This window comes from Convolutriloba macropyga, chromosome 8 (assembly GCF_964194025.1).
Source record: "Convolutriloba macropyga chromosome 8, txConMacr16.3, whole genome shotgun sequence".
NCBI lineage: Eukaryota > Metazoa > Xenacoelomorpha > Acoela > Convolutidae > Convolutriloba > Convolutriloba macropyga.
The window spans coordinates 51,998,852-52,015,698 of record NC_134475.1 but is presented as its reverse complement, the minus strand read 5'-3'; the positions used below and the strand labels follow the sequence as shown (position 1 = coordinate 52,015,698).

The 16,847-nt window shown below is 37.0% G+C and overlaps 1 protein-coding gene across 1 annotated transcript in view; it reads left to right on the top strand.

Moving 5' to 3' along the window:
• LOC142344819 (uncharacterized) overlaps positions 1 to 16,847 on the top strand; it is a 166,613-nt gene that overhangs the window by 18,348 nt on the left and 131,418 nt on the right. Inside the window, exons 2-4 of the mRNA XM_075396798.1 lie at positions 4,045 to 4,408; positions 10,448 to 10,576; positions 10,662 to 10,714. Of these exons, the coding sequence (XP_075252913.1) occupies positions 4,045 to 4,408; positions 10,448 to 10,576; positions 10,662 to 10,714 (546 nt within the window). The remainder of the gene's footprint in view (positions 1 to 4,044; positions 4,409 to 10,447; positions 10,577 to 10,661; positions 10,715 to 16,847) is intronic.

Here is a 16,847-nt window from a genome sequence, read left to right as displayed (position 1 = left end):
CGCTTGATTGCTGTGATTGATCGTCTGATTTCGCTGCGAAGTTCTTCTTTCTATTGTTAGACTTGCCGCTTTTTGTTCGCCTCTTTGCCTTCGTTTTGGAGTTTCGAATATGCTCTGCCCGTGGCGTTTTGCCAGCCACTGGAGGTAGTTTTATCGGGGCCTTTCCATGTCGCGCTTTAACAATTTTGCCGTCCATACTGCGAGTAAGTTATATTTTAACGCCTGGCGAACAAGGGTAATAAGGAGCAAGGCCAATAATAGCAATTAGCTATGTTCAGTTTTTAATGAACAAAAAAAAATAAGGGCATCAAATTGATTTCCTTTTCTTTTGATTGGAGTTTCAGCAGGCTAAGTTTTAAAGTGAATGACCCCGAGGTTTTCCAACTCGAATAATCTTGGTCTTATTTGCCTTGCTCTAAATCGCGCTACAATTTTGTGTGCCTCTTATCAGGTGTTATTTGCCGTGCAAAACTCCACTTTTGGTATTGTTGGTCATTTGTGTGCTAATTCGGTCTTATCTTTGTTAGAACAAGGTATTTGAGTCCTAAGTGTTTGTTTCATTAGCCCTAATGTTAAGACGCATATTTGTATTTGAGACCTGTCAAAATTAGGACCTATTTATTTTACCCGCAAAAGTTCTGGGTGTGAAAGATAAAGTTGCGACTAACAAAGGTGTCAATAAACTACGCAGGAACTAAATTCTACAGAAATTGAGTCTAATAAATGAAAGTAAAATTATGTTGCAAAATTATAGCGCCCCTCTGAATAGTTTACAGAGCTCATGGCCCCCAATCAATTGTAACATATTCAACAAGATAAAACTGATCTTAACTGTTGAACAGTTGGAAACCTCAGAGACTAGTCTCTGAATTCTGCTCTACTACAACTATTACCCTAAATATAACATTGACCTAAATGTTATATAACATTACCCTAAATATAAATATTAAAAAAATGTGCTCAATTTGTCTACGACTCAATTCTTCTGACGGTCGGTAACAATTGGCCCAATTATGGGTCAGGTGGCATGCACTATTCACACTGACTCTGGCTTGTTTTAAATGTAGTCCAAAATAAACTATCTTTTTTTTGTCGACCAACTCTAGATTACTAGATGTTAAGCACTGAATTTTAAATTTACTTAATGTTAGTGTGTTGTTGTTTTAAGATGCCTTAATTTTATGGTCTATTAAACAGTTAACTTATTAAACATTTAACTAGATGTTTAGATGCATCACAGAGCTGTTTTTAGTGGATAGTTTCGACAATAAGTGTAACCTGGTCTTGAGTGGTATCGGATGCAGGTTTTATACATAGTGACTATATTTTGGTTTGACAATATTGTTATTGATGTAATCTTATTCCTTCTTAGAAAGAAACGAGAATTATTTGCGATTAAGCAATTGTAAAAGTTTTCAATTTTCAGGAGAGTTTAATCAACCGAATCTCCTGTATTGGTTGTATTGGTTCTCCATAGATATTTGTCGATCTCTCAAGTGGACCAGCATCCGATTGGCACGTTTATTGGTGTTACATGAGCACATATACTGACGAACATTGCTACTTGCCTTATCAGTATAATTAATTCACCGAGTTATTTAACTTCTTTCAACAATTATAAACTTCATAAACCTCTTTATAAACTTCCTCAATTTTCAGTCACCAATTACTTACCAATTGTACAAGCCTCGTCTTCAGCCTCAATACTCAATAACTCTAGTTACATAATACGTCTCGACCAATTATCTTGTCATCTGGTTGTTACTGATAAACAATTTAAGGTCCGCATCAATGATATCAAATACATATATGACAAGAGAATATGGGGTTGGTTGAACAGGGGACACTAGTCTTTTTTGTGAAGTAGTGTTCAGAACATGCATCATCTATTGCTGGAAATAGCCTGACTGTCGTCCAACGAAAAAAATATTTTATATTGTTTATTTGCCGGCTTTTTTGCGTAGTTGGTCACTGACCACTCGAACTGCCAAGTGGCAACAAATTTTTGAGAACTGTCTTAATCCTATACTACTTTAACTATTACCGTAGTTGTAATAGTTCCCTATTTTTTTCATGAGTTTCGAATGTTTGCTAGAGTCTGTTTTGTTCATTTGTTTTACTAATTTGAGTTGAGCCCTATTAACTGCGGCAGTTTTTGCTACGGACTGTCTACAAAGTTTGTTGAAACGGATTTTCAATCCAGAAGTAATTACTCGTAGCATCTAAATTTCTATTAAGCGTTGATGCTGCTGTTGTTTCTGTCGCTGGGGTCTTACATCAACTGTAGATGTTGCTGGTGGGAGTAATTAGTCCCACTCGATATATATCAAAATAATGTACCTTTATTTCTACAATTGTCGTGCCACGTTCAAACTCAGTCTTCTAAAACCTTTGCTTCAACGATTCAACGAATTTCCATATCAGATTTTTTTATTTAGTTTTCATTCATTTCTGTAATGCTCAGATTCTTCCAAGCTGTTCTCAAGTGGGCATGTTTAAGGCACGAACTTCTTGATTTTTCTGTACGATTTCTTCAACCTTAAAATTTCATCAGATCGCTCATCTTATTTTAGTTGTTCTAGTAGAATGTTTTGTATTAATAGCCGCGAAGCGATAGCGGCTATTATTGGGTACATCGTGGTTTTTTACTATTCGAAGAATTTGAATTGTATTGGGTTGCTGTCTTTTTTTAAAGATCTGCTCACACCTTTTCATGATTTTTGAAGTCAAATTGGAGTAGTGATTTTGGTCACGCCGAAACAGGAAGTGGAGCGAAAAAGCGAGTGGTTTTGCGGCATGAAATTTTTTCGCTCTAAATTTAAAGTAGAGTGAGAAAACGGTGTTCGAACAAAAATTCGCTTTCTCGCTACTGGTTTTTTGTTCACATGCGGCAATTTCACTTTGATTTTTTTGGACTTTTTGGGATTGGAGTTTTTTCTAAATTGTTTTCTCAATCCGTATTAGGTCCACCTATTGGATCAACTGCAGCTTGCGCGGAATACCTTAATGACTCTGAACGTAAATATGAAAAGACTATAAAGAGGTTGGTCCGTTTTGTCAAAATGTCCCCTCAGAATGCTAACGCTTGTTTTACCGAGGGTGTTCAAAACAAACTCTTATTTTTATGGCTATCTACCTCTGAAACCTCTAGATTTCTTGGAAAAATTGAATCCAGTGTATCAGAAAAACTCTTGCCACCAATTGGAGACAAAATCTGACTCCTAAAGAGCAGCAGCTTTTTCATTCCCGCTGCGCCTAGTAGGTTGGAATGTTCAGTTGCCCCATGATTATCTACGTGGACATGCTTGGTCAATTCGAAAGTCAAAATGCCTAAACAGTGATGATGTATGTACAATGAGAGCAGACCAAGAACTAATTGAGAGCCAAATCAGAGAGAAGTGCCTGTGAAACGATCGAAAGAACGATTTAATCGAAAATGAATCAGATTCCGAAAAGGAGCTTATAATGTTGGCTTCTGAAAAGGGGTCATCTAACTGGTTCAATGCTGTTCCTCTGGCGAATTATCATTTTGATCTTTCCAATCAATAATTAGGCCGTCTAAGACGGCTCTTGTCTAAGATGTGACTGGAACTTGAAAAATGGTCCCCAGTACTTGCGCCTGTATTTTGCTAACCACTTATTTTGCTAACCACTTGATCGGGCGTGAGGGTTTTCCGTAGATCGCTCATCCAATTCGTTATTCAATTATTAATTAAATCATGCAACAATATCAAATATTCCGACTGAGTAATCAGACGAATATGATTCTGAACAATTTGTGAACATTTATAAAATAAAATCCTTAAGTTCTCCCGAGGAACTTATTTTGGATGTTAAATGGATGCCTCCCGGGGAATGATTGGATTTGAAGCTTTGCGGAAGTTTTAGTTTGCGGTTGAAAAATTGATCGTGATTTGCTGAGATCGAATTCTGAAAGGATTGTCAATTATATGGAGGGTGTAATAATTGGTCCAAAATAACTCATTCATCAAGTGAAATATATGACGCTTTTATAAGTCTTGGAAGCTGGGTGACTGTTTACAGGTTCAGCCTTCTTCTGTTGGAACCAGGCGAAACGTTTTTCAAAGACTACCTTATCAGTCTACAATCAGCAGAGCTTTATACAGCCTCCTCATCCTCCAATCAGGGACTTAATGACCACCACAATGTAAATTGGGCTAGTGGCAAACTGCGCGTATGTTCCAAGTCGGTTGTGTTTGAGCCGCCTCCGAATGATTTGTCTCCCCTGATCAAGGTGCTCTACAGAGATATGAAAGGTGTACCATCAATGAAGGGAGTGCAAAGTGAGGAGAATGAAGGAGGTACAGTGTACAGGTGGAAGATTGTCTCAAACAGGCATACGCTTATGCTGGAAGACGGAGTTGTGAAGCCGTTCTCATCTGTTCTGGTAAGGAAACAGTTCTGTACCAGGAAACGTTTCCTCTCTATTATGGCTCTGAAAGTAGTTTGAAAAACTGCTCCCCCTTGCTTCGTGGGTATATAAATTTTACGTCCCCATTCGCACGTCCCCAAATTTTACGTCCCCATTTTTTTCATTTTTTTTACCTAGTAACGTGATTTATAACAATATACAGGGGGTTTCATGAAAAAAAAACTCGGGATTGAAACAGAATAGATCCCAAAAGCCTTCATTCAAAATTTATGTTGATCAAAATGATAATTTAATGACATTTTTTAATAGCCGCACAGCGATAGCTGGGGCTATTATTGGCCTTCTCTTGGTTTTTTACAATTCAAAGAATTTGAATTGTATTGGGGCGCTGTCTTTTTTTACGACTCGAAGAGCAGTATTGGAGAAGTCCTTTTAATCAATTTTATTGGAGTGAATTTTGAAGCGGGAAATGAAACGCGTGAAAAAATTTGGAGATTTTGGTGCTGAACAAAAGCGAAAAGTGGAGCGAAAAGAGAGTGGTTTTTGTTCATACCGATGATTTTGAGAGATCGAGAAATTGATGTGTGAAAAAATTTTCTCTAAGCGAGCGAAGTTTTTTTTTGTTCACGTGCGGCTTTTTAAAAGCAGTTTTTTGCAACTTTTGATGGTTATGAGGTCTGATTATAATATTGTATTAGTTTAAGGCTTGTTTTGTTAGGAATTGAAGGTTTCAACCAGTTAATTTGAGTTTGATGCTAATTGAGGTTTTTGATCAGTTATTGCTGATTTTTAGACGAAATTTAATGATTCTTGCCTGTTTTTTTTGTTTTAATGCTTAAACTGGGATTTAATTAGAAGCTTGTTACTTAAAGAGTATTCAGATACCAATTGACGTAAGTTTTCTTGGTACAAATCATTTTTTTCATGGGAAAATTGAGAGAAAATTTGAGAAATTTAAGACATTTTTTCATATTTTTTTTGCTTTTTTTAAAATCTTAGACAAGTTTCCTAGCCAATTATGACTTGCCCATTGTTTTGTGAGCTTTTCAATACTCTAATTACAAAGGAATTTTATTCGGCTTTATGTTTCCTTGAACTATTAAAAAAACATGTTAAAAAACCTAAGTTTTTCTGTTTTTTTTTTGTTCAATTTGTTTTTAAATACCGTTTCTATTCTTCCTTAAATTTTTTATGGCATTTGTGAAGAGTCAGGGTTCACAGTTGTTGTTTTAGTTGTTTAGTCATAATTTTGGGCAATTTTCTCCTTCAAATTCTTCCGGATATGTTTTTTTTAAGATCTGTTCACACATTTTAATGATTTTTGAAGTCAAATTGGAGTGGTGATTTTGGTTACGACGAAACAGGAAGTGGGGCGAAAAAGCGAGTGGTTTTGCGTTGTGAAATTTCCGCTCTAATTTTAAAGTTTAGTGAGAAAACGGTGTTTGAAAAAAAATCGTTTTCTCGCTAGTGGTTTTTTGTTCACATGCGGCAATTTCACTTTGATTTTTACTGTTTTTTCGATTTTCGGGATCGGTTTTTTTCTAAATGGTTTTCCCAATCCATTCATAGTCCGTTCTAGGTCTAGTTTTGTGTTTAGTCAATGAATGCTTTTTGTTCATTCATTCATGCAATTTCAACTGAAGTGCGTGCGTGACGTTACTTTTTGCTCTTAGTGGAGCGAATTCTTTTGTTCATTCGCGTGATTAAATTTTTGGTCACACTTGACTTACCTCACTCGCAAAAATGACTACCTCACTTTGAAATGACTTATTTACTTTAATTCAAAGAGATAGGGTCAAATGGCTGTGTATCACTCTAAATGAAGGTTATTTTAGAGCAGCTAGTAGAGGCAGCAAAATCTTATACAGATTTTTAATCAAAATTTAACAGATCAGTCTTCAATGGAAAGACGAATTTTTTGGTCTGTCTTTTTACTGTTTTTTTAGACTGCCGATCTATGAATCTATGGCGGCTATTTTCTGGCACTCTGCCAGCTATATTTCTGTCTTTCTTAACCACATCGTTTTCGTATGAGTTTGTAGCCTCTATTTGTGTCAATCGCCCTTCTTTTGCTACTCTGTTTACTGTATCTTTATCTCCAAATTTTATTTTTTATAGCTGCGAAGCTGTAAGCTGAGCGTGTAGCTATATTGCGGTGCTCTTGGTTTTTTAAATCAACATTCTTTGCGTGGCAATTTTAGATATTTTCGTTTGTAGGTGTTTGGGACCTTTTTTTTGAACTTTGTCTTTTTAGGAGTTACTAGTTACCAGTTTAATTTAGTTCTCTCAAACGAAGTTTGCAGCAATTCTATTAGTCCTCCTAGTATTTCCGATGCAATTTTTTCGTGCTACCAAATTTTTTAAATTATTTGCTCTCGAACGAAATGTTCGCTTGGCATAAATTGCTCTCAAACGAAGTTTTTAACAATTATGTTAGACCGTTTGTTCTTTTTGATGCGACTTTTTGCTTGACCGTTTTTTCGTCTGACCCATTTTAATTTTTCTTCCTGAAAAACGTGATAAACAGGTAGCGACAGCGGGCATTAAGTTCTCTTAGAGCCTCTCAGATCAAAGGTCTCCAAGTATGTGATTCACAGAAACTGCCTTGGAGACTTATACTTATGTTGTGAAGGGCAGTACTTGAAAATTGACCCTAGCCCCACATCAGACTCCCTCACTCCCCCCTCCCCCAATCTCCACACCTGCACATCGTTCAGGCCGTAAGGGCCCCATGCAGACAGTTGCCCCCTCCCACCGTTGCCCCCGGTGAACCCCAAGCTGCGCTCACCTCACGCCCCTTTAATTAAGCTAAAGCTAGACTCACTGAACCGTGGCTAGCTGCTGACGAAGCCAAACGCTCGCCGGTCGTTTGAGAGCAATTCGCCCGACGTTATTTGTTATGTTCCAGGTATTAAGTCTGTTCCTAACACAACGCAGGAGGGCAAGGGCTCGGACTCCTCGTTTGGGAGTAATTTTTGGGGCCACCCCCTCCTGATGGGCTACAGGCCCCTGACCTCCTGCGGCGTTGTGTTAAGAACTGACTTAATTTCTGAAACATAATGAATACCGTCGGACGAATTGCTCTCAAACGATTGGCGAGCGATTGGCTTCGTCAGTAGCAAGACACGGTTGTGAGGTTACAGCGTACAGCGCCCTGCTTACCAAATTACCCGGCCTGATGTTCGAGAGGAATTTGTCCGACGTTTGTCGGTTTATGTTTATTTTTTTCCGTCTGATCTTTTGTGATCCTTTGACTTTTTGAACTTAAAAAAATGAGATAAATAGGTAACTCCCGGAGGGCATTCAGTTCCCTTAGAGCCGTACGGCTCTCTATTCTCTAAGTATATATAAGAGACAATAATGTTCATCGTATGAAAAGCGGTTTTTGGAGTTTGACCACGCACTTAACCCCACATACGTAATCCCCACTCCATTTCACCCAACCCCATTCCACCCGTAAGCCCACACGTTTGCCCCCATCCGCACTCACCTCTTCCCATCAATTGTGCTATAGCTAGCCTCCCTCAGCCTCATCTATATACTGACGAAGTCAAGAGATCGCCAGGAATTCGTCCGACATATATATTTTTTGGGTTATATTTTATTTTTATTAAATTTGTTAATTGTTTTACTTCATTGGACCACAATAATCGAATGAAGATAGGTTGGGTTAATTTTTTGAGCAGATTTTTTTAAGTATATAGTGAATTTCATGTTTTTTTTCATGTTTTCGGTTTTTTCTGGTCTCGAACTGATCTGTGCTTTCCAGAGTTATTCAGTACAGAGGAGGTAAGTTGGATTGGTTCGCATATTTTAAAAAGTTATCTCAAAAACAATCCAAAAAGTTTTCAAACGCCAAATCAAAATGAGGCAAATTTTATTTTTTTAAGGTTTCCCATGTTTTATTGCATCAATGTGTGATGCTTTTGAGGTAATTCAACCTGATTTTGCTAAATTCTTTTATTTTTAGTGATTCTTTTATTGATTTTTTGTTTACGGGTGATTTTGTTATAAAAATATTAACCGTGTTTTAATGCTCCAATTCGGTAGAAGTGGTAATTATTTTGTGGGGGTTTTCCTTTGTCAAATGTATTTGCTTTCTCGTCTTTCAGAGATTTTGACCTCTAAAAATTTAAAGCAATTTTTATTGTTTGTAATGTTCTGGAGTTCATTGTGTGCAATTGACCATTTTTGCTGAACTGTTTCTCAATGTTTAATAGCTAAGATAGCGAGTGCCGATTAGAGCTGTTATTGGCATTCTGTCGGGTCTTTTTTTAATTTTGCCCATCAGAATTTTATTACCACCATATGACTTCTCTCAAAATCTGCTTTTTATTCATTGATTTACGCATGTTTGACTTAACTGCGTGATTTTCCACTCTTATTGGAGATTTTTTGTTCGTTTGTGTGATAAAGGTTTTCATCAGACGTCATTTACTTGACTTTCAAAATCGACCGCCTCGCTCTCAAATTGATTTTTGCTATTTTTGATTTTGTTGCTGTCGAACAAAGTCTTTATGCAAAATTTCTACTTGACCGGTTTTTTATAGAACATTCTTTCGATTTCACTTCTCGAGTGGCTTTTCTTGCTAAGACCGACTTCAAGCGGTTAACTTACGTAGATCTTGCAGCGTGCGCGTTATTGTCCCTAACTCTCCGCCAAGAGGTCGCGGTTTCGAACCCCTCCTAGTCAAGTTTTTGCACCATAAGTTTCTCTAGCCCATGCCATTTCTAAACTGTCTGCCTCGCCAGTTAGTCGACCGAAATTGGTCAGCGGTTAGTTGTTTATTTTTTTTCTGCGGTCGTATTTTTATAGTCTTTTTGAGACTGCAGGTCTGCGGAGTTATTAATAGCCGTACAGCAATAGTTGGGGCTATTATTGGTCTTCTCTTGTTTTTACAATTCAAAGAATTTGAATTGTATTGGGGCGCTGTCTTTTTCTTTTAAGATCTGTTCACACATTTTCATGATTTTTGGAGTCAAATTGGAGTAGTGATTTCGGTCACGCCGAAACAGGAAGTGGAGCGAAAAAGCGAGTGGTTTTGCGGCGTAAAATTTTTTCGCTCTAAATTTAAAGTAGAGTGAGAAAACGGTGTTTGAACAAAAATTCGCTTTCTCGCTAGTGGTTTTTTGTTCACATGCGGCAATTTCACTTTGATTTTTACTGTTTTTTCGATTTTCTGGATCGGTTTTTTTTCTAAATGGTTTTCCCAATCCATTCATAGTCCGTTCTAGGTCTAGTTTTTTGTTTAGTCAATGAAAATTCTTAAATTCTTTGAATTGTACGTCAGGACTTGTCCTGCTATGTTTTTTTATTTCGTCGTCGCGATTTTTGTTACGACCACATGAGGTCACAACCACTTCAATTCTGCTTTTTGTTCATTCGTTCATGCAATTTCAACTGAAGTGCGTGCATGACGTCATTTTTTGCCCTTAGTGGAGCGAGGTTTTTTGTTCATTTGCGTGATTAAATTTTTGGTCACACTTGACTTACCTCACTCACAAAAATGACTTCCTCACTTTGAAATTGACTTTTTGTTACTTTAATTCGAAGAGATAAGATCAAATGGGTGTGTGTGTCACTCTAAATGAAGGTTATTAGAGAGCAGCTAATAGAGGCAGCAAAAACTTATACAGATTTCTAATCAAAATATAACAAATCAGCCTTCAATGAAAAGACGAATTTTTTTGGTCTGTCTTTTGTACTGTTTTCTTGAGACTGCATTTCTACAAAGCTATTGCGGCTATTTTCTGGCAATCTGCCAACTATGTTTTTAGCTATTTTCTGACAATCTACCAGCTTTGTTCTTATGTGTATTTTTTGTTGTTTGATTATAACCAGGTTTGAGTAGTTCTCGGTTGAAAGAGCAACCAAAATCGAAGAAAATTGTTTTTTAACTTCTACAGCTCGCCTATTGAGCTGGATTTTTATACAATGGTGACGGAGTTTCGGTGTCACAGAAGAAGCCAGTCCGTGATTCGCCATCTTTTTGTATCAACTACTGGTTACTGTCCACGAGAATTTATTTCTAATGCTTTTTGACTTCTGTTTAGAATGAGTGTGAGTTCCAGTTCACTCTTCTGTTTGGGAGCTCCAATGACGTCTTCTACTCTCAGATCACCAAACTCTGGCAGGCCTCCACTGAGGCATCCAAACTAACTGTCAGCGACCAGGAACACATCGTAAGGAACACTCTTTGCTTTTTTTGTGATTGTACTTTTGATTTTAATTGACAATTATCCAATTATGATTGTGTTTTCTGTTTAGCGGGAAGCCATCGTCGACAGTGCATTAGCCATGCTGAACTTCGACAAAAAGTGGTTCGTATTGTAATTGTTTCGAAAATTTTGATCTCAAATGAATAAAGGTTATTTGAAACCCGCAAGTTTTTGAAATGCCAGATCTGTGCACCGACAGAATCTACCAGAGTTTCCTTAATACAGAGTCGGATCTCAAAACTTGGAGTTTCATGTCTCAAGTATAGGTTACACGACTCTGATGAAGTAACTGAGAAAATCTTATGTATTAATTGAATGACAATTTATATATAAGGTTAAACGTTTAAGCGCTTTGAGTGACGTTTTAGAGACCTATAGTACGAGCATGGTTAAGTGAGCACATCAGTAGCGGTTATTGACCGAAATTAGGAGTATGCAAGACGGTTCTGTTAACAAAATAGCGGTCATTCGTTTAAAGGTACATAACTTGTGCTGAGGCAAAAGATGGATTGCTGAGAGAAAAAGTCTTGTTGCAGTAACTTTTTAGAGGAGTTTTTATAGCTGAGTGCAGCTATTAGTAGTTCGGTTCTTCGTTGTCAAGATTTTATCAAGACTATATGATGTCACACTTTCTTCAAATCAGCTTTTGGTTATTCATCATGCAATTTTTAACTGCGATGCGTATGTGAGTTCGTGTTCACACTCTTATTTGTGTCAGTCTTTTGCTTATGCCCGTGGAGAAATTTTGGTAAAAAATGATTCAAATCTCTTTCAAAGACTCATAAATTATTTCCGTAACTTAAAATTCGAAGACCTAAATTCAAATGAAGATGCATTAATTTGATTGCAAATTTTTTTGAAAGGAATCATCTGACCAGACTGAGCAAATAAAATTGAGACAGCAAAGAGATTCAGCTATTTTGCGTTTTTGTTTTATTTTGTTTATTCCTTTCTTCTCCCTTGTTTTTTTCCTCTAATATTTCATTATTTATTGACTTTTTCTTTCTTCATCTTCCTTCGCTCTCTCTCTCTCCCCTCTCCGTTGCTTTCTCCTTCCTTTAACAATTTTTGTTTATTTGTTCAGTAACTTGGTCTGTTCGCCCTTGTATTTTTTTTTGGCGTAAGTGGGCCTTAAGTGGCGAAGCTCTGTTAGACCCTTACGCCTTCCTAATCATTAAGTACGCGATTGAACAGAACTCTTGAGGAGACAACAACCCCTCATTATCTCGATTTTCGCATTCTTTTTAATAGCCGCACAGCGATAGCTGGGGCTATTATTGGCCTTCTCTTGTTTTTTTTATTTCGTCGTCATGATTTTTGTTACGACCATATGACGTCACGGCCACTTTTTGTTCATTCGTTCATGCAATTTCAACTGAATTGCATGCGTGACGTCATTTTTCGCTCTTAGTGGAGCGAGTTTTTTTCATGCGCGTGATTAAATTTTTGGTCACACTTGACTTACCGCACTCACAAAAATGACTTCCTCAATTTGAAATTGACTTTTATTTACTTCAATTCAAATAGATAAGGTCAAATTGGTGTGTGTCACTCTAAATGAAGGTTATTTGAGATCAGCTAATAGAGGCAGCAGTAACTTATACAGATTTAAAATCAAAATAGAACAGATCAGTCTTCAATGAAAAGACGAATTTTTTTGGTCTGTCTTTTTACTGTTTTTTTAGACTGCCGATCTATGAATCTATTGCGGCTATTTTCTGGCAATCTGCCAGCTATATTTCTGTCTTTCTTAACCACATCTTTTTCGTATGAATTTGTAGCCTCTATTTGTGTCAATCGCCCTTCTTTTGCTACTCTGTTTACTGTATCTTTATCTCCAAATTTTCATTTTTTATAGCTGCGAAGCTGTAATCTGAGCGTGTAGCTATATTCCGGTGCTCTTGGTTTTTTTGTTTCGTCGTCTGACGCTCTTTTTTCGTTTTACATTTGTTCACACAGCAAAGCTGAAAAAGTCAAATTTTCTGAATGACTTCTTCTTCTCACTAACGGCATTTGTGCGCGTGACGTCTTTTCTCACTCGCTTTAGCGAAAGTTTTTAGGTTATTTGCGTGATTAGATTTTGATCATACGTGACTTACCTGACTCAATAAAATGACTTTTGCACTTAAGTTTAATTTGAATTTGTTTAAGGTCAAAGGAACTCATATGTGCAGTAAAGGTCCCTAATAAGAGGCTTCTGTGGAATGAATTTTAACCAGCTTTATTAATTTATCGCTGAATGATTTTTAGCCTAGTTTTTTGAGCGGCTTCGATTTTTCAATTTAGATCTGTATCTGTTTCTATCTCTATTATATGGCACGCAGGTCTATTTTTTCGCAGCTATTCCGGCAATCTGCCGGCTATGTTTGTTTTACTTACTTTTATTTTGACATTCGTTATAGTTTTCTGGCTGAGAAGCGATTGCTGGGACTATTTTTGGCCTTCGCGTTGTTTTCTTCATTTCCTCGTCTAGATTTATGTTAGACCATATGGCACCACGGTCTCTTCAAATGGGCTTTTTGTTTATTCATTCGTTCATTTTTTATTGAATTGCGTGCGTGACGTCATTCTTCACTCTGTGGACCGTCTTTTGTTCATTTGCGTGATTAAGTTCTTTTCTTTACTTTAAATTCAAGGAGATAATGTCAACTTAGGGTGTGCCGCTCTTAATTGAATGTTATTTGAGAGCAGCTAATAGAAGCAGCAAAAAGTTAGGTTCTTATCACAATATAACATCCTAGCAATTAATAAAAGGAAGAGGAATTTCTCTTTTTCGGGCTGTCTTTTTTCATTATCTTTCTGAAACCGCAGATTTACGAAGTTATCGCTGCTATTTTCTGGCAATCTGCTAGCCATGCTCTCCGAATCCCTTAAAAAAGTGTCTACTAATGGCTCTCTTTTAGACTCTTATTTAAAACTTGCACATGCGTTGTTCAAGTAATGGTTACGTGATTCTGAGATCTATTCTGTTCTGGCCCCCAACTTTGTGGGCTTATATCTTTTACGCTCCCAGACGCACGTGCTATTTTTTACATAGTAACGTGCTATATAAGAACATATAATTGGTAACTAGGTGGCGTAAAAAACACTGGGCGGCCAAAACCGAATAGATCCTAATTCTGCCTGAAGTCGCTGAGAACTTCTGGCGTTTATTGAGAACCGCGTCGAGATATTAAGCCAGAATTTCGAAGTGACTTCTGCAGAGTCACTACCATGCTTAGTTTTAAAATGAAAGTCAACGAGGTCAACTTCTGGCTGAATAGGAACTTCTGGCATTTTGGACAGACTTTCGGCATTTTAAAATGTGCGCGTGCGTGTCAGTAGTGAGAAATGGGGTGGTCTACCGCACAGAAAAAGGATCCCTCCACTTATTAGTCTCGAACCCAATCTTTTAGTGCTTTCATATGTTTCTCATAGTTTTTTAGCCTAAACCACCGTACTACAGGAGCATCATTTTGAAACGTTTTTGGCAATCATATACCGAACTTCATCAAGGTTAGTTCATACAAAGTTCGTTTTATGGCCCATTATTTACTGCTTTATCTTTGTGTTTGACATATCGCAAATTGACTAATTTGCTTTTGGTCCTTTTTGCTTCTGTCTTGTGTGCTCAATTTACCAAACCGCTTCTGGGTAAATTTGATTTTGAATCAAAAACTGTTGTTTTAGATAAAAGCTAAAACTCATTTATTGCTGCACGTTTTGGTATCTCTATCTTTGCCGCCTTTTATCTAGTGTAGACTCAAAGACTAAGAAATGCTACAATTTAAATGCGAAAATCTTAACCGTTCTCTTTCGCGCATACAATAGTACAGCTTTCAAACAAGATTTCTAACTAAGAACAATTTGTAGCAAGAAGACAGCTATGATTATTAAATACAAGGAACAATACAACAATGCTTTTAATAATCAAATTTAATGTTATTGTTTTGCGAATGATAATTTCAAAATTATTCTCTTGAGTCTCTAAAGTTTATCAGAGGCATATCATCCTCTGAGGCTAAATCAACAACCTCGGGGGGTTATTTTCGCTTTCAGTCTCCCGCATTCTTTTCATTGGTTTGACTTCGGCAATCGGGATCAAACGCTTATTGATTTTCTCTCGCTTAGCCCTCATATAGTTTCTATGGTGAAGCATCAGGGCTGTAAATTCACGTAGATGAATGGCTGTGTATTGCAATGCCCACATATCACCTTTGAGGCTGAACTTCTTAAGGTAGAAGAACGCACTCAGTATGATGTCCTGCGGGTCGAAGTATTTGACCGCAAATCTGTAGTACGTGTTGTCTGTATCTAAATAGAAACAAAATTGTCCTAGACATTTATGTATCAGAACCCCTCTACCCATCCGCATACAGTTTTAATACGCACATTGATATTCTAGAATAAACCCTAATTAGTTGGAACATATATGAAATATTACCCTAAATAGAAACAAAATATCTAGACATTCATATCAGAACACCTCTACCAATCCGCACAGTTTTAATAAGCAGATTGCTATTCTACAATAAACCCTAATTAGTTGGAACATATATAAAATATTACCCTTTATGTCTCGTATCACTTCGCAGTTTTTGCTGTGCATCCTCATGCGTTCGCAGACATTGAAATTAATCACGATTCGGCCTTCTGTGTTGAATTTACCCTCGGAGATTAGTCTCAGTATATCAGACTCGAGAGTACAAGAGTCCATTATTTCTGAGAAGTGGTGTTCAGGTATCACTACTGACTGGTTCAGATATCGTTCGTCGTTTGCGAACTTAAACAGCGTTATCTCAATATTGCTCCCGTTCTCCGATTCATCTCTCGCAACTCGAAGAAGGCGGGTTGATGTTTTATACTCAAAGAAGTATCCACCAGAGACACTTTCCATCATCGACTGGGACTGAAGTTCGGTTTGATTTTTTTGAAATTCGGTTTGATTAAAATTTGAGGTTGTTGAGATGAATCGGTACCTGCGTGAGCCCTTTTTATACTACTAATCTTTTATTGATAACGGTAATGGTCGCGTAAATCAGAAATATCTTGGCGTTTTTATAGCTTTTTGTCTAGGTCCGTGCATATGGAAAACCTGTGTTACCACCTAATTTGGTGCGACTTAAGCCTGCATAAGTCGAATTTATCTTTTCGGCGTGAACAAGTTTTCACTAGATACATTCAATACCAACAACCATCTTCTTCATGAACAAACATAGTATCAATTTATCAGCAGGTGATACCAATATCAAATATATGAGCCAAATAACGGAGACTTCTTTCATTCGATCCTAATTCCTAAACTTGTGCCTCTGCTGAGCAGTCAAGGAAAATTTCCGTTCTCTAACTTTCTGTCGAATTTGAAATAATTCTGAAATACAATCAGAATCGAATTTATGATATTTTCCAAAATCGGTAGCACTAATAATCCAAAGTTGCGAGGTGAGAATCGTTCACGTTATTGTTAGAACTAATATCAAGAAAATGGGGTATGGGTTGGTCAATATAGTGAACTGATGAAATGGGATATGCGGGTATGAGGGAAAGAAAGAGGGTTTTAGGAACTTTATGCTGGGTGCTCTTGAAGAGCGAAACTCTTTTTTTTACCGAAAGAGCTGAGCTCTTATTTTTGAGTTTAAAGTTTCCGATCGCTGAATATGAACTTCACTGGGTTGTTCATTTTTTTCAGAAAAAATTTCGCATTGGTTTGTCAGCCCACACGCATCAACAATTTTTGGTGCTTTTTTTCAGTGAAATTTTAACTCCTTTTCGATTCATACCTTGAATTGAAAATTTACTTTTGGTTAATCTATCGGACTGGCTGACAAAATGAACTTTATGCTAAGCTAGTTAAATACGAAGAATTGTGCTCTTCCTGCTTTTTTTCTCAAAAAATATTTGAGTTTAATTACCGATATCCGTCAAGTTACTGAAAATTTCATGCATATTGACCAAAAGTCTGAAACTTTGAGTCCCGTTTGATTTTAATTGCTAATCAAAAACAGATCGGCATGCTATTTTGAGATGTGCTCTCAAAATTAATAGTTCGTGGTCTTGATAGTACTGCTAAAAGCATTCAAAAATTACAACAGAAAAAGCAAAAATTAGGAATCAGTAATTTTTGTGATGTGAGGGAGCTGCAAGTAACAAAGAAAACAGAGTTGAGGTTTTGAGCTTCAGAGTGATGTTCAAAATGTTCGACTTTGTTTTTTTTTCTTATATGCAGCTTTCTTATACCTCGCTAAGATTACTGAAA